This window comes from Sarcophilus harrisii, chromosome 3, assembly GCF_902635505.1.
Source record: "Sarcophilus harrisii chromosome 3, mSarHar1.11, whole genome shotgun sequence".
Taxonomy (NCBI): domain Eukaryota; kingdom Metazoa; phylum Chordata; class Mammalia; order Dasyuromorphia; family Dasyuridae; genus Sarcophilus; species Sarcophilus harrisii.
In genome coordinates, this window is record NC_045428.1 from 250,857,670 (window position 1) to 250,881,265 (window position 23,596).

At 32.6% G+C, this 23,596-nt stretch overlaps 1 protein-coding gene across 14 annotated transcripts in view; it reads left to right on the plus strand.

Annotated features, from left to right (window-relative positions):
- Window positions 1-23,596, plus strand: part of CASK (calcium/calmodulin dependent serine protein kinase) — a 392,591-nt gene that overhangs the window by 342,239 nt on the left and 26,756 nt on the right. For 7 of the 14 annotated variants that reach the window (XM_031959389.1, XM_031959388.1, XM_031959392.1 and 4 more), the window contains 7 exons: window positions 520-598; window positions 6,821-6,906; window positions 8,866-8,934; window positions 11,314-11,382; window positions 12,787-12,822; window positions 15,156-15,352; window positions 17,619-17,734. In XM_031959389.1, coding sequence (XP_031815249.1) covers window positions 520-598; window positions 6,821-6,906; window positions 8,866-8,934; window positions 11,314-11,382; window positions 12,787-12,822; window positions 15,156-15,352; window positions 17,619-17,734 — 652 coding nt within the window. The remainder of the gene's footprint in view (window positions 1-519; window positions 599-6,820; window positions 6,907-8,865; window positions 8,935-11,313; window positions 11,383-12,786; window positions 12,823-15,155; window positions 15,353-17,618; window positions 17,735-23,596) is intronic. The other 7 variants (XM_031959395.1, XM_031959397.1, XM_031959398.1 and 4 more) reach the window with 3 other exon arrangements.

Here is a 23,596-nt window from a genome sequence, read left to right on the forward strand (position 1 = left end):
AATTATATATATGGGACCATAGAGCATCTTGCACATAGTTCAGTAAATGCTTGTTGATTAGAATTGAATCATAGAAATATAGATTTATTGCTGAAAGGCACTTCAGAGGTCATCCTAAAAGTGCCCTATTTTATTTACTATTAGACTGAAAATCTAATGGTACTGAACTACCTGTCTCAGAGGGTTGTTGGCAAGAAGCACTTTATAGACCTTAAGGCATTATATAAAAGTGATATTGCATTATTATTATTATTATTATTTCTGGTAGGGAGATATTTTTAGGACTATTTTTATATGTTATGATTTTTAAGACTAATTCTTAAACCATTTTACTAGCACTTGATATTTAATTTAATATAGATTATATATAATATATTAATATAGATTCATATATAGTAGTTATCCAAATTTTCTAATAACAGTTTTGTAAATATGTCTTTTCTATAAGGAATAAGTCATCTTCAAAAAGTAAGACTTTTATTCAAATAATTATTCTATTTATATTTTATTTTTCAACAGGGAATCACTTTGAAAATGAATGAGTTAAACCATTGCATTGTAGCAAGAATTATGCATGGGGGAATGATTCATAGACAAGGTAATCTTGACATATAAGTATTGACTCAATTTATAAACTGTGCATGTTGTGAAAGATGTGTTTTTTTAAAGATTAGATCAAATTATCTGCTTTTAGAAAGTCTTTGTTTCTTTTGTAAATTTTTGTCCTAATTAATGTTTTAACTTTAAAAAAATAATAATTTTTTTCTAATCGTAATCTGTCTTGATTTTTACTTCAACATTCCACTTATGTCATAGCTAATTGAAGATCCAATGTGTCAAGTAATGAATGCCTTATTGTATCAACTCTTATTATCTGATATTTCTGTGCTATGAGTTATATAGGCAGCCTTTGAGAATCCATTGTCCACTCTGTGCCACAGTGATTGGCTGGGTTGGATCTTGTAAGTAACAATACAATAATTAAAAAGTGTCAACAATACAAGAGATCTGTCTACAATGCACATTGCTATGTATACTTATGCAGAACTCAGCATATAGTTTTGAAGTGCCTAAAATGTGGTAAGGATAGTCATTTTAACTTTAAGCACCTGCTCCATACAGGGTATTTTGCTAGGTTTTGTGAGAAATACAAAGATTAATAAGACACAGTACCTGCTGTGGTAGGTGAGGGAGTGATGGGCAATGTAAAATTAGATGACCTCAAGGTCTCTTCTAGCTCTTAAGTCTATGAGCCTATGAGCCTTCATATATCCTTAAATATGGAGGTGGGGACAGGGAAATCAGACATATACAAAAATAACAATATGAAATAATTCATAATGAAGCTTTTAAGGAGATAGGGAAAGAATTAGAGGCTTTTGTTGTGGAACATTTGGTGAGCAGAGTAGCCAAAAAAATAGACATTACCTTTATTTTAAATGGTTTTCTTTAGTCTGGGCCATATTATGACTTCTTTCTCTTCCACAATTCTAAGCCATTTTTAATATAATCTATAGAAAAATGCAACTACTACACGTCAACACAATATGTATAATTTCTGTTACAAAAGAAGAATTTCTTCTAGGACTGAACTTACTTCTTTGTAATTCCCCCAAAAAATAACCCAGACTGATAGAGGGGAGAATGCAGGATGAAACCAATGAGTACTGCACTTTCTTTCTTCTGTGTGTTTATTCCAGAATACCAGATCATTGAACAAGTAGAATCGATATTTTAAAAGTATGAGATCTCATAGAAGAAAGAATTACACATTGTTGTTCAGTTGTGTCTGACTCTTCATGACACATTTTGAGATTTTCTTGGTAAAGATGCTAGGGTAGTTTTCCATTTCCTCTTCCAGCTCATGAAAAACTGAGGCAAATAGGGTTCAGTAACATGCCAAGAGTCACACAACTAACAAGTATCTGAAGTCCGATTTGAACTCAGGAAGATGTGTCTTCCACTCCAGACCCCAGCACTCTATTCACTGCACCAACTTTCTACCTTCATAGAAAAAAAGTACAAAGAACCAAAATTTTCCTTCTGCCTATTTCTAGCCCTACAAGGAAAGAGGATATGAATCATTTAATTTTCGTGTAAGGTTTTAGAGAAAAGGAAATATATCCTCTTTATTTTAGTTCTATGAAAACTTCCAGTCATACTTCACATGTAGAAGAGGCCAGTTGTGTCCCCTTTTTTCTGAGACACCTTTCTAAAAATTCCCTTTTTAATATGTGATATTGTATATGCCAGTTGTTTTTTTTTTGTTTGTTTGTTTTTTTTTTTTTATTTAATAGCCTTTTATTTACAGGATATATACATGGGTAACTTTACAGCATTAACAATTGCCAAACCTCTTGTTCCAAGTTTTCACCTCTTACCCCCCCACCCCCTCCCCTAGATGGCAGGATGACCAGTAGATGTTAAATATATTAAAATATAACTTAGATACACAATAAGTATACATGACCAAAACATTATTTTGCTGTACAAAAAGAATCAGACTCTGAATTATTGTACAATTAGCTTGTGAAGGAAATCAAAAATGCAGGTGTGCATAAATATAGGGATTGGGAATTCAATGTAATGGTTTTTAGTCATCTCCCAGAGTTCTTTTTCTGGGTATAGCTAGTTCAGTTCATTACTGCTCCATTAGAAATGATTTGGTTGATCTCGTTGCTGAGGATGGCCTGATCCATCAGAACTGGTCATCATCTAGTATTGTTGTTGAAGTATATAATGATCTCCTGGTCCTGCTCATTTCACTCAGCATCAGTTCGTGTAAGTCTCTCCAGGCCTTTCTGAAATCATCCTGTTGGTCATTTCTTACAGAACAGTAATATTCCATAATTTTCATATACCACAATTTATTCAGCCCTTCTCCAACTGATGGACATCCATTCAGTTTCCAGTTTCTAGCCACTACAAAAAGGGCTGCCACAAACATTCGTGCACATACAGGTCCCTTTCCCTTCTTTATAATCTCTTTGGGATATAATCCCAGTAGTAACACTGCTGGATCAAAGGGTATGCACAGTTGGATAACTTTTTGAGCATAGTTCCAAACTACTCTCCAAAATGGTTGGATTCGTTCACAACTCCACCAACAATGAATCAATGTCCCAGTTTTCCCACATCCCCTCCAACAATCATCATTATTTTTTCCTGTCATCTTAGCCAATCTGACAGGTGTGTAGTGGTATCTTAGAGTTGTCTTAATTTGCATTTCTCTGATTAATAATGACTTGGAGCATCTTTTCATATGACTAGAAATAGTTTCAATTTCTTTATCTGAGAATTGTCTGTTCATATCCTTTGACCATTTTTCAATTGGAGAATGTATGCCAGTTGTTTTAAATAAATAAATCAGGAAAATACTGGGCATCCTTTTATCCAATTCATCATTTTATGATAGGCTTATAAAAAAAAACCATTTCTCTCCATTCTTACTAGAACTTCTTATTCTGGTTAATAGTATTTAATAGCAATCATGAGGTGGCTTACTTATATTCAGCTTGTTACAGAGATTTTGAGGACAAATCTCTGGAAATTTTGAAATTCTATAATATTTTTCAGGTTACTAGAAAGACTCCTTTTTTAAAATCTGGAGATAAGTAAGTTAAAATGAAATTTTAAGCAGTTATAAGATTCTGGATCTGACATAAAACTTTTCAATGCAAAGTATAAGATCATTTTTTCCAATGCCTTTCTTTTGGTCCCTTTCTACATTCATTCTGGCTGCTAATTTCTCTTTTATATTATGTAGGAAACTGAGTGAACTAGTTGAGTGAATTTTTGTTAGTGTTTTTTAAGGGATATAACATTAATATTTCTGCCCTATATTCCCTGAAGGGAAAAGCATGTAAGAGGTGAAAATAGATGTTTTTCATTGCATGATTCTTCCTCAGAAGCAACATTCATTGCAGTATAATAGTTTTTGCTGTAGAAGACTTATATCAATTAGTACTTTAGTGATCTGACACTTTTTTTAGATCAGAATTCTCTCTACTGTTCAATCAACAAGCATTTATTTAGTATCTCCAGTGGTCCAGGTATTCAGTTAGGCACTGAGGATAGGATACTAAGACAGATGTAAAATAGTCCTTTTCCTCAGAAAACATAGATTCTATAAGGATAAAAATACTCCTGCATATACACATAAACACCACCTCTTCTTGTGAGATATGGAGATAAAGAAGGAGAGTATTAGATAAGGAAGAAAAAAAGAGGAAGATCTTGGTAAATGACCTCAATGTGAAGCAGGGTTCTTAGCTAGGATAAAGAATAGAAGGGAGGGAATCTTGAGAGGTTTGGACAGATGAAAAGGGTTGGAAATAATGCTGGGGGTGAGTAGGATAGTGTTGATTAGGAAAGTATAAGAATAAGATTATATAACAAATTTATAGTGGATTAGTTGGCCCAGTTTCATAGTTTTTCTTTAGCTTTGTTCAGCAGCACATGAATTGTAGCCAAGACAGCAAATGGTAGAAGTAATCCAAGCTTAAGGCAAGATCAGTAATAGGATGTGGGAGCAAGAGATTCTAAAGAAAAGGACATTGTATAGTTTAATTGGTTCACCAAGGAATCAAGATAGGGAAAAGAGAAAATATAGCCAGTGTTCTCCAATACTGATGGTTTGGGAAAGTATGGAAGAGATAAAGGATTGGAGATTGCTGAGTATGAAGAAACATATGTAAGATTGAAAGGTAGAATGACAAGAGTGTGGTTAAATAAAGGAATTCCAGAGGTCATGAATATGGAAGTGGAACACTTTGTAAATAAAAGCTAGATCCAAAGTATGACCATCCTCTGTAGTTGAGGTGAGCTGAAAGAGTAGGTCACGGGAAATGAATGTGTTGAGGAGGTTAAGGTGTTTGAAGGAATGTCAGTATGAATGTTGGAAGTCTCCTTATATGAAGATAAGAGTTGGGGAAAAGAGAATTGCTATAAGCCAGGTATTGAATTCATTGAGAAAGGAAGAAAAATATACAGGAATTTGGTAGACAACAGCTACCAGAATTTTATTTGAATAGTAAATATGAATTGAGTATTTTCAGAGGAAGAAAGTGATGGCAGTAGATGAAGATCCTGAAAGTGATAATGGGGAGATTAAGGAGTGGAATGAGTTGAGAAGTTTAGAAATTATGGAGTCATCAAAAGTGATAAAGAACAGGGTTTGAATCATGGCAACCAGGATTTCAGAATCACTGGGATAGGCAGTGAACAGTTGAGAATATGTTAGTACAGTGAAAAACATGGAAACCCAGAAAAGGTGCCTATATTTTGATGTAATAATATCTGCTCAAGAAAGACAGGAAGTAATCCCCAGCAAACACAAGATCTCAACAAAAAACAAATTCTGAGTAGGCCAAACATTTTCTATGAAAACTTTAAAAATAATAATAACTAATAATTTATCTGCTGAGTCTTTGTAGATGAAGGTGAAGGAACCCCAGAGCAGCATCAGAGCCTGGAGCAGAGAAGTTTATAGAACTTAGAGGATGATAGAAATTTTGCTGTGTAGAGCAGAGGAGAAGAACCTTGCAGTGAAGCCTTTTTTCTGCAGTTTGAGGTTAGACAGCGAGTTCCTTAAGAACTGGGTCAGTCTTCTGCCTTTCTTTGTATCTCCAGTGCCTAGTACAGTAGAACACATAGTTGGTGTCTTTGAGAAAGGAAGGATCTGACATAGTGACAATGGAAGTCTCTAGGTGATAGCAACAAGAATGTGAACAGTGTGATATAGAGAGATGAACATAGTACACAGTGACACTCAAAAAAAGTTGATGAATGATAATAATAGAAGTGACGGTTGGGAGCAAAGATTTATCTTACAACTTATAATGGTGGTATAATGGTAATGGGGAATATTAGCAAATAAGAAGTAGCCAGTTCTGAAAACACTGGCAAGAGATAAGGCATCTTCTGAAGAAAGCAAGATTTCCATGAGCATAAGAAAATGAGAAAGGCATGATAAAAATAGGGCAATTTATTAATGATAGAATCAATGGTTCCAGGAAAATAGGAGTTTTGGGTGAGGATAGGGTATTGCTGATAGAAATGAGAGCATAAGGGAGAGGGTAGCATAGAAGATGTTTTTTGAGCTCAACAGATTAATTACCTAATTCATCATTTACTATGTACAGAATACTGAACAAAGTACTAGGGATACAAATGAATAGTAAGCCAGTCTCATTTTCTAACAGTGGACATAATACACATATGGAAGGTTTCACTTGTAAATCAGAAGGAAAGATCCATCTTAGGATACGAGGCAAGTAGACAGGTAATGCCTCTTTAATGTCAGTATCATATGACCAGATTATTTGATTAAATAGGATACTTAATGCTAAATGACAAAGTTAATTTTGGTTTACTTTCAAAAACCTATAAATAGATTATTTCTTGCCTAAGTTGAGTATTTTCTACACCAAAATTTTTAATTGAATGTTTTATTTTATTGGCATAGATAACTCCCATAGAGAAAACTCCCTCTATCAATGCAAATCAACACCCTCTACAACCTATAGTTTTAGAGTTAGTTGCCTGAGAAAACACAAGTTAACTAGTGATTGGCCCAAAGTCACACAGGAAATATGTCAGATGCCCAAATCTAACCTGTGTCTTGATTCCAGTGCTGGCTAATTGCTATTCTTACCCTCTCTCTCATTTGTACTAGAACCAAATTTGAGTCTCTTTCTAAAATACTTTTCTTTAATATTTCAATGTTTTTGTTTTATTGATTTGATTTAAATCAATTTTATTCTAAAAACATGCCATTTTGTCTTTATCAAAATAATTATTTACTTTTTTAATTCCTTAGGTACACTTCATGTAGGTGATGAAATACGAGAAATAAATGGTATCAGTGTAGCAAACCAAACTGTGGAACAGCTGCAAAAAATGCTTGTAAGTAAATATTTTATCTTTCTAAGATTGGGGGTAGGGAGGTGGGGAGATTATTTTCAAGTTTTACAGAACCACTTGTTTTCTTTTTACCTACAAAAGTGTCTTTAGTAGCTTTATTAATGTGAAAAAATCAACAGATATTTGATAAATGTTTCTTATTTTTTATTTACAAAGCATATACATAGGTAATTTTTTTAACATTGACCCTTGCAAAACATCTTGTTCCAAATTTTCCCTTCCTTCCTCCCATCCCCTTTCTGAGCTGGTGGTCCAATACATGTTAAATATGTTCAAATATATGTTAAATCCAATATATATATATACATATTTATACAATTATCTTGCCGCACACAAAAAATCAGATCAAGAAGGAAGGAGAAGAAAAACTGAGAAAGAAAACAAAATGCAAGCAAATAACAGAGAGAGTGAGAATGCTATGTTGTGAATCACACTCAGTTCCATGGTTTTCTCTCTGGGTGTGGATGGCTCTCTTCATCACTGAACAAGTGAAACTGGTTTGAATCCTCTCATTGTTGAAGAGAGCCACGTCCATCAGAAGATAAATGGTTCTTTATCTAAGAAAATGTAGTATTCTTGCTGAACATTTTTGTCTTTAACATTTTCTCTGCATCTTTGTTTCACCAGATACATAAAGGCCATTTTGCCAATATGTTATACTTGTAAATTTACTATACCCCATTCTCCTGCCATGAACATTATAGAATATCTCTTTTATGATCATCTAGATTTATAATTATGGCTTGCTTGCTGGATTACACAGAGGCCAGTTCAGTAGAAGACCTTCTCACCTCATATCTAAACTATTAGAGTAGCTTTTCAGTTGGCTCTGCCTTAAGTCTCCCCATTGTAGGTCATCCACCCAGATGCCAAAGTAATCTTCCTGAAACACAAGTCCAACCATGTCATTTCTCAGTCAGCAAAATCCAATGGAGCCCTATTTTTGCCTGGATCAATCCTCTAGTTAGCATTTAAAGCCCTTTACAGCCCTGCCCCTTTCCAGTCTTTTTATACTTTATTACCCTCATTATGCTCTACACTGGCCCACTTACTGTCCCTTATATGTGACTCTTCTACTCACAACACAGTACCTTTGCCCTTCCATGCCTAGGATATGTTACCTTCTTACATCTGCCTCCTAGCTTTCCTTAGTACTCAGCTCAAATCCCTTCTACAGAAGAGCTTTCCTAGTCCTCTCTTGACCTCTACCACTGTCATCCTTCCTTCCTACTCCCACTGCAGCTGTCTTTCCTCTGAAGTTGCCTTCACTTTACCCTGTGTATGTTTTATATATATATTGTTATGTCATGCTATTTTCCAATTATGGCTTCTTAAGTGCAGGAAATATGTTTTTAACTTTTTTCTGTAGTTCCACTCCTTAGCACAGGGCCTGGCTTATAGTAAATGCTAATTGCACATTGGTTATAGTCAGCAAAATCACAGCAAGAAGTTTATTTACTCTGAAAGGTAGGAGGGGAGGTAAACTTCATTTTTAGCCATCTAATCTCAAGGTCTATGTGAGAAAAAAGAGAAAAATTGGTTCCTATATCAGTTTCTTTTAAAGCTATCAAGTGGCCTTATCTAACTCTACTTAAAATCATATACCATCTCTTTCCCCCACCCCCTAGCCCTTTCATGATGAAATTCCTTCATTTAATTCGTTATTGTAGGAATGTCAGGAATAAGAAAAAAGTGAGATAAAAGTATTATACAGTGTATATGCTGTTGCACATTAAATGTATATAAAACTTTAGTTTTTATGTTCATAGAATATAATGTAAACTAGAGTTTTTCACCACTTCATTTTTTTATTATAGAATGCAATTATAATATGTGCTGAGGCCTTCAATGACTACCTCACAAATGTTAAATAGTTTCTTAGGATGGTTGTTTTCCTGCAACATTTATTTATAAAGAAAAAAAACACCCTTTATTTTCCAGAGGGAAATGCGGGGGAGTATTACCTTCAAGATTGTGCCAAGTTATCGCACTCAGTCTTCATCCTGTGAGGTAATGAACCTAATGAACCATTTCCATTTCTTCTCAGTCCTGTAACTAACTGCCTGCTGATGGCTGAATGTTATTGCTTTCTGGAAAATTGTTTCTGCCTGTGCTGTTAGATCATGCACACCAATTTTACAACAAAGATAACGGAACAGAGAAGTGGGTCCCACCCGACTACTCAGTGTAAGCTCCATATGAATTTCGTCAGCACCTTGACTAATGCTTTGCAACTCAAAATCTAAACTAAAGGGAGAGAGTACTTAAGGAAGAGAAGATAGGTTCTTAGAGAAAGAAATAAGATCATTGCAGTAATGTTTCCAGGAAGAACTTTTCACTTCCTTGTTAACTAATTTCATAAATATTTCTTCTTTCCAAGAACATGACAAGTGATTTCATAATGTACAAGTTGACTTGAAATCTTTTTTCTGTTTTAGGAAATTTACTCAAACAATTGTGACGATTAATTCTGATTGAAGAATTTGCATATATAATACTAAATTGATAATTTAAAACTACTAAAAGAAAATAGATATATGCAGACCTTTTGTGGATTTGTTAAAAGTTATTTTTATAATGCTTATGAAAAATTAAATTTGCTACAGTAGTTCCCTTGTATGATATTAATCAAGTTTTAGTCTAATTATTGGATAAAATGAAAAGCTTGCCTTTTAGACAGATTTAGAAAGATAGACTGATATAAATTATGTAAATGGTAGCAGTCTTTCTTTCCATTTTACACATTCATTTAAATAATACTCCTTCACAGTCTGTAAATAAATATATATGTATATTGGTATAAAGTACGCATTCATTAAGTTAATTTCTAAATGGTCAATTTATTAGAGGTTCTTTAGAAAATTGGGAATAGTGTTATTTCTGCTATCTTCTATTAAGTCCTATAAATTACAAAAGAAAAATTCAAAGGATTTAATATTTTACTCCAAGGTATCTAGAAGGAATGGGAGTGTGTCTTTTTCGTAGATTTTAGTGAGCCATAAAACACACTGATTAATAGCAGATCTAGTATAGGTTCTGCCATATTAGGTCTTGAGCTCCTCATGGTGGCTGCTCTTGGAATTTCAATTAAGGGTAATCCCAAAAAATAAAAAACAGATCCAAGATTTTATATAAAATTTGGTGTTCAAAATAAAACAATATGGGTGGGCAAAAAAGGTGGAAAATATAAGTAATGTTAAGTATTCTAGAGAAGCTAATGTATTAATGAAAAGATGCTTTTAGTTAGTTGATCGAAGTTTAAGGGTTTTATACCTATTGCCACTGGGATGCAACAATAGATATCATAAGTTTAAATTCTGGACTTCTAAGAAAAAAGGCTTCTTACTTAGAGACCCATTACTTTTGGTACACAACTTCTCTCTCCTACACCACCTCCATTCACACACACACACACACACACACACACACAATTTTATAGTGTGTATGCCTATCTCGGGATTCTATAGCAGGCTTGGTACTTCTCCCTCCTTTAAAAAAAAAAAGTGACAAATTATCTTTGAAACATTCTCAAATACACTAACTTTTCATTGCCAAAAGCATAAAAGAAAGCTGGTAACAAACCAGATATACTTAATGAACTTTTCCTCCACTTGCCTTGTTCTCTTCTATTTATTTCCTTTGGTTTTCAAAGAAACCAATATCTATAAAATGAACAGGAAAGAGACTGAGAATAATTCTGAGTGTGACAACTTTGATTATAAGTGTGATCAGTAGGACAAAGTACTATTGGTATAGGCGAATTTTACTTCTGGGGACTTTAACAAGGGTGAACATTTTAATAAACCTGGAGATATTAATCAATATACTAAATTTAAAAAAGAGTGCTCCCACTTCTCTTTACCCTTATTTACTCATAAAATTTAGCATATGTTTGAACGAGATTATGAGTCAGTTTAAATATCATCAATATTTTGCAAGTTTCAAATATTTTCAGGAGTTAGCAATCTTTGACACTGAAGGATCTCAAAATTCAGAAATATTCATGCAAAGTCTCTCTTATTGTATTAATTTGTCATAGTTAAGATAATTAGCACAACAGTCATTTAGTGGGGTTTGTTTTTCAATTGTGCTTGTTGGGATTTTAATCTTTCATTTTCCTGGGTATCTGTTAAGGAAATCAAATGTTATGGAATATTGAAGAATAAAACAAGTGGGTTAATGAATGAGGTCTTCATATACTTGAAAGATTTGTCATTTTCCTTTTTTGCAATATCAGTCCATGTTTCTATGAAATTATGCAAGTCTATATGAAAATGCTGTAGATAAAACCTCCCCAAAATGGTTGTCAAGTTGTCGCCGTAACTGTTCATGTAAATATCTGTGCTCCTGTGATAGTGCTGTGTTAATGAACCTTGTATCTTATTTCAGAGAGATTCCCCCTCTACTTCCAGACAGTCCCCAGCTAATGGTCATAGCAGCACCAACAATTCTGTTTCGGTAAGACCTCTAGTTACACACAGCAAAAGTGTGAACGTTTTGTTGGTGCTCACCTGCTCACTGTTCTAGTCATATGTGTTCAGTGGGAATATTGTCCTTCTGCTGATATACAAGGGCCACAACAACTCCAACATGGTTTTCTGGAAAATATTTTTCATCATTTTCTTCTTAAAAAAAAAAAAAAGACTCTTTAATGAGCTAAATTCAAAAAGCTATAAATGCACCCCAGTTGTAGACATTCCAAAAATGTTTCCAGCCTAAAAGTATTCCAGCCTAAAGTATTACTTTTCTGAAACCTAAGCAAAGGCTTTTTCTTCAGTTTTTTTTTTTTAACAAATTTTTTAAAAGTACGTTGCAGAGCAGACATTTGGGATATTCTCATATTTTATGCTTTGAACAATAATTCATAATGTGTTTTAGTTTCCGCTATCTAAGTTTATGAATTGGTGTGCCCTCTGCTGCTGTGGTACGTGCACAATTTTTGTGAACTATGAGCCTTGCCTGGATATGAAAAGCAAAAGGAAATGGCTTCAGATTGCACTATAAGCCACGCTATCATCACATCTTTAACACAAAGTACTTTATATTCCATGTGAACTTGGGGAACAGCAGTATTGTAAATTTTAGTGCTTTTAAAAAATATCATAAAATTTTGAGTGATTTTTTTTAAACTTTAAGATATAGAGTAATTTTAGGTGGCAATATCTACCTTTCATAATAGTGTTGTTGCTACCACTTTTCTTTTCTAATTCTGAATACTTAGGACTCCAATAATGTAGTTTAAGTGTCCTCAGATATCTTAAGAGCTATATAAAAATTTCAAGTAATATGTAAAATGGCAATTTAGAAATAATCCCAGTTGCATGGTACTCATATTAAAGTATTGTGGAAAAAAAGAGAATTGTGAAAGATAATGAAAATTTTGTCACCTTTTTTTAAACTTTCAAAATAGACCTAGGCTATTCAATAATTTATGACATCTAATATTTAATAACTTTCAGGTTGTAAAAATAAATATAAATATTGAATTTTCTTAAAATCCAACAGATTACCATTACTGAGTTGAAAAGGGCAATAATATTTTCTTTTATTTCTTATTTTTTAATTTTTATCTAAAGGGGGAGGTGGAATTTCAGTTGCAGGTGCTTTTGTGTTGAAGATGCTGAATTTTTCTTAAAAGCACATTTTCTGTCTGCTTAAATTTAACTGCTTTCTTCAGCTTGCTGCTAAATGGCCTGGGTTTTATTTCTTCGTTAAGTAAAGTGTTTCTGAAAAATACTTCATATTTAAAATATAAATTTGGCTTATGTTTTACCATTTTATAACTAACAGAATACACAAATTGCCTTGTGCTCTTGAAAAGTAAAATGAAAATTTTTCACCTGGGTTGGCTTTATTCTACAGGACTTGCCATCAACTACCCAACCAAAAGGACGACAGGTGAATAGACATCCTCTGTAGAAACTTTTCTAAACTTAGTTGCTAATAGCCAGTCCCTTCTTATTCTTTTCCATCCCATATCTTTTGTATATTGGTCTATAACATTTAAGCTTTAAAAGCTGGTATCATTTCATTTTAACACATTATACATGACTAATTCTTTATGTGTTTTTTAATGTACATATATTGTACATTGTATATTGCACGTTATTGTAATTTCAACCTGACATTTGGTACTTCTGATTAAGAATTCAGCCTTGGGTATTGACTTCTGAGATAGAAATGAAACTCAATTTTGTTTGAATCTAGTGTCAACCAATGTATAAGGTCAAAAACACTAAGCAGGAAATATTATTAAAGCATTCATTGATTAAATTAATTTTAGTGGGGGGTTTAAAAATCCTTTGGAAATAGAAAGTGAAATTAAGAGTGCAGATACCCCAGCTTCTGTACTAAGCCAGAGACATCAGGATGATGATTCAAAATTGTCTTTAACAGTTTTAGTCATGATAGATAACCCAAAATACTGAAAGTTAAGTGCTGTTCCTGGTGCTTGCCACTAGGAAAACCATTTTCTAATTGCCAAAATTTAAAAGAGCACAGGGTTTTAAATATAGACGTAGAGTTTGGCTTTTTTTAACAGGCTGAATTTCTAAGAAGCAAATTTTTTTAAATTAGGAAATAGTCAGATTGGTTTTACAGTGACTTAATCATTAACAGTTTGTTGTCATTACTCAAATCACAACTTTGTTAGTTTTATTTGAAATTTAGTAATAAGAAATGTAATTATAAAAGTGTTTCATATAAACTGAAAACTAACATTTCACCCATGGTATAATCATGTAAACATTTTATTTTAAAAAATTCATCTTTTTAATAAGATACTCTGAAATGATTCCTTTAATAAAGTATCTTGAAACAATAATTTTAGCAGTACTTGAATCCCAAATTTTATTTTTCTAATTAAGTCCTTTTCTAATTAGCCTGTCACCAGACTTGAAGTGCTTATATTTTAATATCCATAGGGAAAAGTTGTCATTGCATACTTCATCATATGCCAACTATGTAATTACAGTGATCAGAGCAGCTAGGTGCCACTGTGAACAGAGCAGTGGACCTAGAGTCAGACAGACTTATCTCCTTGAGTTCAAAACCAGTCACTCACATTTACTGGCTGTGTGATCCTTAGCAAGTCACTTATCCCTGTTTGCCTCAATTTCCTTATCTATGAAATAAGCTGAGGAAGAAAATGGCAAACAACCTTCAGTATCTTTACCAAGAAAATGAAGGCACAGCAACAAAAATTCCTTATTTTTTTTTTGTTTCTAAAATGCTGCTCATGTGCTGTTTTTTCGATTTAGCAGTGTTCACTAGATAAGCCCACTCAGTACATAATCATTACCTTAGAAGTAATACAATGAAATACTTCCTTTTTACAGATAATGAAATCAAGGCCCAAGGAGGGTGTCCTTGTTGTTATCCAAGATGACACAAGTAATAAGTTACATAGTCAGAATTCAAAATTAGGACTAGCACTCTACATGAGTCTGATTTTCCACAGTATCACACTACCCTCCATGGTTTCTCCCTCTATCAGAAACTCAGTTCTTGAGCTATATAGCCTGAGGGATGCTTCAGGAGTTGCATTGGCACATCAAAAAGAGATAACTATGAAAACTGTCTATCCACAAAAAAGGCAAAATACCATAGGGACACATACCTTGAATTGTATTTATGTTTAACTTTAGCATTTGGAAACACTTATATTTCTGATGTTGTTATAGCCTACAATTTCTGCTACTACGTAGAATAAATTGAACTTCAGTGTATAAGGGTAAAATGAGCACTGCTAAGGAGTATTATCAATTGCTTTAATATTAGCATCATTAAAAATATATTTAGGCTTTAAAATGATAGGTTTAATGTTAAATATTAAAACTCTTTCTAGTCATTTAAAAACACTTGTCCCTATAATTTAAAACTTACTCTCTTAAGGGTAATGAATGATTAAATCAAATTTTCAATAAAAGAAAACTTTCTTTAACCCTAAATGGTTAAATGTTTATAAAATGCAAAAGCAGCATTTAACTGGGAAAGTTGATATTTTTGCAATTTTTAGAACCTTTAGATATTAAAGATAATGTAATAGTGGTAATCAGATCCTGCTCATCCATCTTACAATAGCATCACTTAATTTCTAGTTTTAGATGTTTTTTGTTCTTCATTTTCATCTATCTTTTGCTTTCATCTTTTTGGTTTTTTGTTTATAAATGTTATGTGGTTATTAGAAGAACATATTGTGGCACCTTTTCTTACAAAATCCTATTTTGTAGATCTATGTAAGAGCACAATTTGAATATGATCCAGCAAAGGATGATCTTATCCCATGCAAGGAAGCTGGTATTCGATTTAGAGTCGGTGATATTATCCAGATTATTAGTAAGGATGACCACAATTGGTGGCAAGGTAAACTGGAAAACTCCAAAAATGGTACCGCAGGTCTCATTCCTTCTCCTGAACTTCAAGAATGGTATGCTTTTGTTTTCTGTTCAAAGAAAACTGTGTTTCACTTTTGATTTATTATATTAGCATATTTAGTTATATGTACTTTTACCCCACTAGCCAAAAAAAATCTAGGTTAAGAATATAGAAGGAATCCATATCTGCAGCATGTCAGTTCCTTATAGATAATTGGAGAATTTATTCTTTTTATTGACTGTCTTAAATTTTTCTTGATATCTTTTATCCTTAAAATATATACTGTTTCCTTTTCCTATTCCCCTTCATTAAAACCTACATATTCATGGAGTTTAGGTCATTCAGATTGTTATGGCTTAAAATAAATTTTGCCTTCAGGATAATCAAAATTATTTTCTTGTGATTACCAGTTTTAACAAAAATGTATTTTGTATTGAAAAGTATTAAAACTATGATGATTTAGTGTTCCCAGCTTCCCTTCCTTAAAAAATTCAAATCTTTTGACATTTACCTAAGAGGGACTGTATGAGCATGACTAAGCCATTGCAGACTAAGTCTGCTTCTAATTTCTTAGTCATCTTCAACTCTTCTTGCTCCAACTCTATTCACAATGGAGAGTACTCATTTTTTGATGAATTGGTTCATCAATTGACAGTAACTCTTCATATTCTCTGTAATGTGAATCTGATTTTGAAGACTTTTTATAGTCAAATGTGGTAACAGTATTAGCAATACCATTTGAAAGAATATAAATGTGAAATCCTGAACATGTTATCTAGAAACATGGTTTCTAATTAGGAGTGTTAGTCATGCAATTATTGCTACCTACTTTCATGAAATTTATTTTAAATATCGTATCATAAATATAATATTAAATCATTCTATATATTCCAAACAATTCCCACCAATCATGTTATTCATCTAAATAATGTTATAGCTATTTTTAAGAGTCTTGATAACTATTTCCACTAATGGAAATAGTTGCTTAAAATCTTTTTTCTTAAAGCCTTAAACAAAACCTCTTTGGATACCACTAACATCTGCTTTGGGATAGAGTTTAAAGAATAATAAAAGAAGAGCAGTTTCACACAGTGACGTTATATAAGAAACACTTTGCCACTACAAGTTCTATTGTAACATAAATGTTATGTTTTATGCCTATCTATCTATATGTGTATATATATTACAATAAAATCTTAGGGTTTTTTTTTTTAGTATTATAGAGAAGATCCAGGTATGAGTATTCTTATTTTCAACACAAATGGACAATAGAAATTACTGATTAAATGATGAGTATAACTATAAACTACTGAGCAAGTGTTTAGTTTTCCTATTAAAAACAAGTGACTGTGGGCCATAATTCTTGCTATTTTTGAATATATCTCATTTTATAGAGACCTCTTATGTTAAGAGAGCTCAAACTCAAACTATACAGTGCTTTGGACATGTGGACACATTTCTTCGGGGATCTAAATCTTAAGAACAGAAAACTTGGAGTTCATGAGTCACTCTAGTAATAACTTATAGGACTGCATACATGACTGCACTGTAAAGATTGCCTAGCCTAGAGATCCTCAAACTACGGCCCACGGGCTAGATGCGGCAGCTGAGGACGTTTATCCCCCTCACCCAGGGCTATGAAGTTTCTTTATTTAAAGGCCCACAAAACAAAGTTTTAATTTTTTACTATAGTACTATAGTCCAACAGTCTGAGGGACAGAGAACTAGCCCCTTATTTTAAAAGTTTGAGGACCCCTTTAATTAAATATGTAATTCTATGTAAATATGTAAATACTAGCCCTTTAATTAAATATGTAATTCTGCAGGTTTTGCTGAAATGTAGTTGGTCCCACAAACTCCATATATAGAAAAAATATTAATGCTTACTGATATAAGTACCATGCCAAGAATTCTACCAGACGATAGTCAATTCACAGTTACCCACTTAATGGATAAGTTACAGAAACTTTTTATTCCAGATTATGAATGATTCCCCAGGTTATGATACATTCTTCTGCTCCTCTTTTCCAGAGGAAATACAAACTTGTTTTAATATTATCCTAAGTTAAAAAAAAAAAAAACATAACTAGGAAACTTCTATAGAATACATCTTATATTTTCTAAATTATTTTTGGATTATTTGAACTATAAGATAATTTAATTCTATGATTAAAGGAGTTTTAGTTTAAATTTTATTTTACACAGAAAATAAATACCAGCACATCTTGTCCCCCTTAAATAAGATCTTGTTTCTTGTCAGCAATGCTTATGCCAAGATAAACCTATATACTAAATTTTCTTTTCTCTTTCTATGCTAGGAGAGTAGCTTGTATTGCTATGGAGAAGACCAAACAGGAGCAGCAAGCCAGCTGTACTTGGTTTGGGAAGAAGAAGAAGCAATACAAAGATAAATATTTAGCAAAGCACAATGCAGGTAGGAGAGAGCGTAGCTGTCACCAAAATCGTGTCAAATGGCACTTTATCCAGATTAAAGAGAATCTTTTCAATCCCAGCCCAGATAACTAAAATGTCTTATGTGGGATCTCAGGCCATTTTTCAGAAAACTTTTGTGTCCATTTATATTTTCCAGTTACTTGAGAAAAGTCTCATTCCTCTTCATTGAAAAAAAAATACCACTTTGTATAAGAGGGATATCACAGCAGTTAATCATGTTCTTTGTAAACATTAATGAAAATACACCATAGCCAGATAAATACAGTGGTCTGAATCTTTTTTTTCAAATTAACCCACTTCTTGGAAATATACCCTCTAATGAAGCTATTCTTTCAGATTCCCAGCCCCTGGCTTTCTTCTGTTACATATCATTCTTAACCTTTGATTTTGTTGGAGTACTTACTATGTATAATAAAAATGAGCTCCAAAATATTCAGTCTCATACCCCAGAAAGTTTAGTTTCCAATTTGAAAAAGGATTAAGCAGGCATGATTTTTTTTTGAAGCAGATTATATAAATTGACATGTTTTTCTATAGTCCTTTATTGCTAAGCCTTCCCTTTACCATTGTAGTTATCTATTACCTAAAATTATATGAAATATTCAGCTTTTTAGATGTACATGTGTCCTGATTTGCAACTAAAACAAATAGGTGTTGATTATTGCATAATAATTGAATTCCCATTACAATTGCAAAATACTGTCACCTAAAAGAAAGTGCAAAGGGACATAAAGAATGGAATTTATTTTATTTTCAGTACTTCTTATGTATTAGTAACCTTTTCTAATAAAGAAATTGTTATGAGGAGTTAATGTTGACATAAAATTTTTTCCCAAAATTTCAGAAATTGTCCTGTATTTTAGATGTATAACAGTAAAACCTAAGTAAATCCAATAATCCTTTTATACATAGAAAGAATACAGTGTTTTGGCACTTAATGGCACAAACACTTTGTGTTGTGTTGAAATATAATATGTTGTTCCCATAATACTTATTCAGCAAGGGAAATTATTAAGGACTCTTAAGAGTTTGTTTGTTTGTTTTTTCCAGAAATCAATAGTGACCATTGGGAATAGTATGTGTAGTGGGTATGCCTTCATAATATAATTTGAAATTTGAAGGGTTTTCTTCCTTCACTTTAGTTATCCTGCATTGATTTTTATTTTCAACAATTCAGTTTACCATTTATTAAGTCGCTACCTTGTGCTTGATGTTTGTGTTTTCCTGAAGATATGATTGCAGCTGCTGCATACGGAGCAGAAGTTCCTAGCTTGGATCTGATTGCTTTATATTAGCTAGCAGTATTACAAGACAAAATGAATGTAATCTAATCTCTCTTCATTTTAAATATTCTAGTAGTGTCAGTTAGAGTTCTGAATAATCAAAAACTTGGTTTGTTTCAGTGGAATACTTGAACTAAACTACCAGTGATATTGCTTAATCTGTTGTTGACTATTTTCATAGACTTTTTACCATAGACTTTTTCAAGTTACATTATAAAGCTTAAAAATTTTTTAATGCCAAATTGTATTAAAATAACAGTGTGATTAATTTAGAAAGCAAGGAAGCTACTAATCATTGCTGTCAGTTCATCCTCAGAACACACAGTTATATGTACAGCAAATGAAGGGTATATGGAGTATAGTATTAAATTTTCAGGTGCTTTGAGGAGAAAAACAAGAATTAAGCTAAATATGGATTGAAAAGTCTTAACGCCATAATTTTTAAAGTGTTGGATTGTTCTCGTGGCAGTTTTAAAACGTTATTTTCATGAAAAACATACAAAACAGCAGCCAGAATCTTTCCCTTCTTCCTTTGTTTCTCTTGCTCTGTTTACTAACCTCCTCCCTAGTAAATCTCCTGATAGAGAGTAGAGAAACCTCTCACCCCCAAAATAACTGAAACTCCCAAAAGCCACAAGGAGGTGAGATGGTAACAGAAGAATACCTTCAAAGCTAAGCCCAGAGTTTTGTTGAATCTTGAAGTATACATGTGAGACTATTCTTTTGCTGAGGATTTTCTTATTAATTACAGATTATTAAAAAATATCATTATCTCAGATCTAAAAGCCACCTTTCAGATATCTAGTCCAGCATATTACCCAATAAGCATAATGGTAACAAAGTTGTATTGTACTTTATGGAAAGACTTGGCATAAAGAACTACTTCCATATCTGCCATTTACTAGGTGACCTTGATCAAACCTAAAGTCTCTGAAACTCAGTTTCCTTGTTTATAAAATGGGGAAAATACTCAAATTCACATTATTTTTTAGTATTTTGTAAAATTTAAGCACATTACAAAAGTGAGCTATGTATTGTCTGAATCTGTCTGGTCCTCCAAATGGTCTTATGAAATTGGCAAAGCAGATACTGTTTTATAGAAGAAAAACTTGGGCTTGGTTGTCTGCATGTAGTAGAATTGTATAGGATCAAGGTTTAAAGTTGGAAAAAATCTTAGAGACCAAATAATACAACCCCTTTATTGGGTAACTGAGGCCAAAAGCAGATTAAGTCACACATAGTAGGTAATAGAAAGCCAAAACTTGGGGATCTGATCTTTAAATTCCAAGCCAGGAATTTTAGTCTTGAGCCTCTGCAAAACCCAAGACTTGTGTTCATCCACATTCTGATAGAACATTGTTTTGATTTGAAACAAAATGGTGCAGAACAGAAGTATCATACTTAAAGTCTTGAAAACTGCCAAGGGCAGCTCAAACAAAAAGAAAATATAACAAAGAAATATTTTAGTAATTTATGATAGGAAATCATACATTAACATTATCTATATTTTAAGTTCATATAAGTTCATACTCAGAGTTCTGTTTCTTTGTAAGTTTAACACCCCTGATATAGAGGGGAAAAAACCTAAAGACCTAAGTTGGATTACAGGACTCAGCAATTAGTAACTGTGTAACTCTGAAAAGTTATTTAATATTAACCTCGGTTTCCTCATTTGTAAAACTGGGACATTAATTGAATTGCCTCTCAGATGAGGAAAATGCCTTAAAAGTTATGAAGTGCTACATAAATGTAAGCTAATAATTAATTACTTTGGAAAAAATTCATTCTCTCACAAGATCTTCCACTTCATTGCTGAATAGCTAACTATTAGAAGGTAATATTGAAAATCTGCTTCCCTATAATTCCTACCCATTGACAATGGATCTCTATGGATCTATACAGATTTCTTCTCTTCATCCTCCTTTTTTTGTATTTTTAAAAATTTGGGGGCTTTTTAAATATTTTAATTTTTTTAAGTTCTCTTCTTTCCACTCATTCATAAGGTAAGATATATCAGTCATGTATGTGAAATCATATAAAAGCATAGTTCCAAATTAGCCATGTCTTAGAATTTTATGGAATCATTGATCAAGAGCTAGAAAAGACCTCAGAAGCTGTATAACCCTACCTCATCCCAAATAACAACTTTGTAAAATATTGAGAGCAACTATCATATCCCTCTAATTTTCTCATCTCAAAGATTTTAAATGTTCCTCTCCAAAGGTGGTTTTGAAGCATTTCATCATCTTGACATCCTCCTCAAAGTACATATCAACTTGTCCAATTCCTTCCTGATATGTCTATCTTCTAAAAATGAAGATAATATTCTACGTGTTCTCCACTGATTATTATCCCTCATATACTATATTTATATTGATTTAGCCTACAATTAATCTAACTTTCTGGGCAAATGTCAGACTGTTTTCTTATGCTGAGTTTGTAAACAATTAAATCCCTAGATATTTTTTTAGCATAAGTCCAGATTTCAAAATTTCTTTTCTATTCTATTCTATACTTGTACATATAGTAAATTATCTTCTCATATGCATAAATATATATCATTAAATTTTTATTTCTTCATGCTGAGCTAGCATTCCACTTCAGAATATTGATTCTGCATTCCACCCTTATTAAATATGTTTCTGTTTCATCAAATCATTGATTAAAATTTTGAAAAGGCCAAAACCAACTACAGAAGCTATAGCATACCACTCAACAACTCCTTCCAAGTTCCCATTAATCAACATGTTGCAGTTACATTTATTCAGCAGTCTGTGAATTGAACAGTAATGTCATGAAATCCAAATTTCTCTGATCCACATAGATACAAATAGAAACTTTATCAAATGACTTGTTAAAATTCAGTTGCTTTCTGCCTATAGTTTTCCCATACTCTACTAATTTAATAAAAAGAAAATTCAATTTTCTTTATCTTGTGAGAAAATCCATACAGATTCTTGATGATCACTTGTTTCTTTTTTAAATACTTAAGTACAATCTGCATAATAATACACTCTAGAACTTTTTTGGGAATCTATGTCAAACTTATTAGTTTGTTGTTTTCTAAATTCGTGAGGTTTTTTTAAATCTCCTATAAAAACTGCTATATTTTCTTGTCTCTGGTCTTCCAATATCTTCTCTTGTTTTCCATAGTTAATTTGAGATTATCAACAGCACCTCAGCAATCTTGTCTTCATTCTTTCAAGATCCTGAAACATAATCATTTGGACCAAGCAATCTGAAGTCATTTAAAGCAGCTAAATGTCAACTTAATATCTCTTTATATTTCGTGAACTTTCATTTTACTCTAGCCATGTTTTGTCAAACCTTTCCATTTAAAGATCATTCTTTCTGAAAGAAAAAATGAAACAATAGATACAAATAATTTGGCTTATTCCCTGTCCTGTTAGCATTGCAGCATCTGCTCCAAAAATGAGCATATTCCTTCTTTTGAAAAAAAATTCCTCTAAAGGTAGCTTTGAGTGGTCCTTGTGCTTTCTTATCTTTTCCACAAACCTCACATTATTCTCCCCTTTTTGACATCAATCTTAGGGTCTTTTTTTTTTTACTTGACCTTTGCCCAGCCTCATTGGTGTCTTCTCTTTTCTTTCTATCCAGGATTTATGTTTTGAATGTATTGTCATAAATCTATCTCCTAAAACTGCCCATGCTTCTTGAACCATCCCTTTTAGAATCCTTAGCTCAGTAAGTAAGTTATTCATTAGCCACAAGCCCTATCTGCTAAGGGATGAAGATGCAAACATCCCAAAAAGTCCATCCCCTTAAGGAGTTTAGAATATAATGAAGGAGACAACATGCAAGTGACTATGGAAAAACAAGATTTAGACAGGATAAAGTGTCCCTGGACCTGTCTTTTCTCTGCAAAGTCAAAAGTAGAGGCCTGACGATGCTTAGTCTTTTTTTTCCCCTTTCTCCATTTGGAAATCTTAAGCACATCATCACTTTCTTCCAAAGTTCCTGTCTTTCTTTTCCACCAGATTTTTTGTTGTGCCTCAGGATTAAATACCACAAATTTGGAGAGCAAATTCATTAATTCTTTAACATTTTAAGGGGTGATACTGTCAAATCAAGAATGTATCAGGTGTTCTTAGCAGAACATATTAAACTTTATTGTAATAAATCATCTATATAAAGAGCTGTTATTAGCCTAACAAATGCTTCAAGAATGATTAACATTATACTCTTCAGCAATAAGATTTAAACCCAATGAATTGATTATTAGTAAAATCTAACCCCAAACTCTAGTGAATTTCTATAGTTTGTTTTTTCAGAAGCTTTTTGAGACCATCAGCTGGTAGCTTAATCTCACAATCACTACCACTAAATGAAATGATCACTAGGCTAAAAAAAAGGATATTCTCTTGTTTCCTGTATACAAATAATGGGAGATCCCATTTATCACTGTCAATTTTTTTATCTATTATTGTCAAATTTTGAGATTATAGGCATTTTTGGAGCACCCAGAGGCTATTTTTAGATAACTTTTTGCGTATGTATATTACTGGTAGAGGCTCCCAGAGTAAACCATCTCTGTCCTT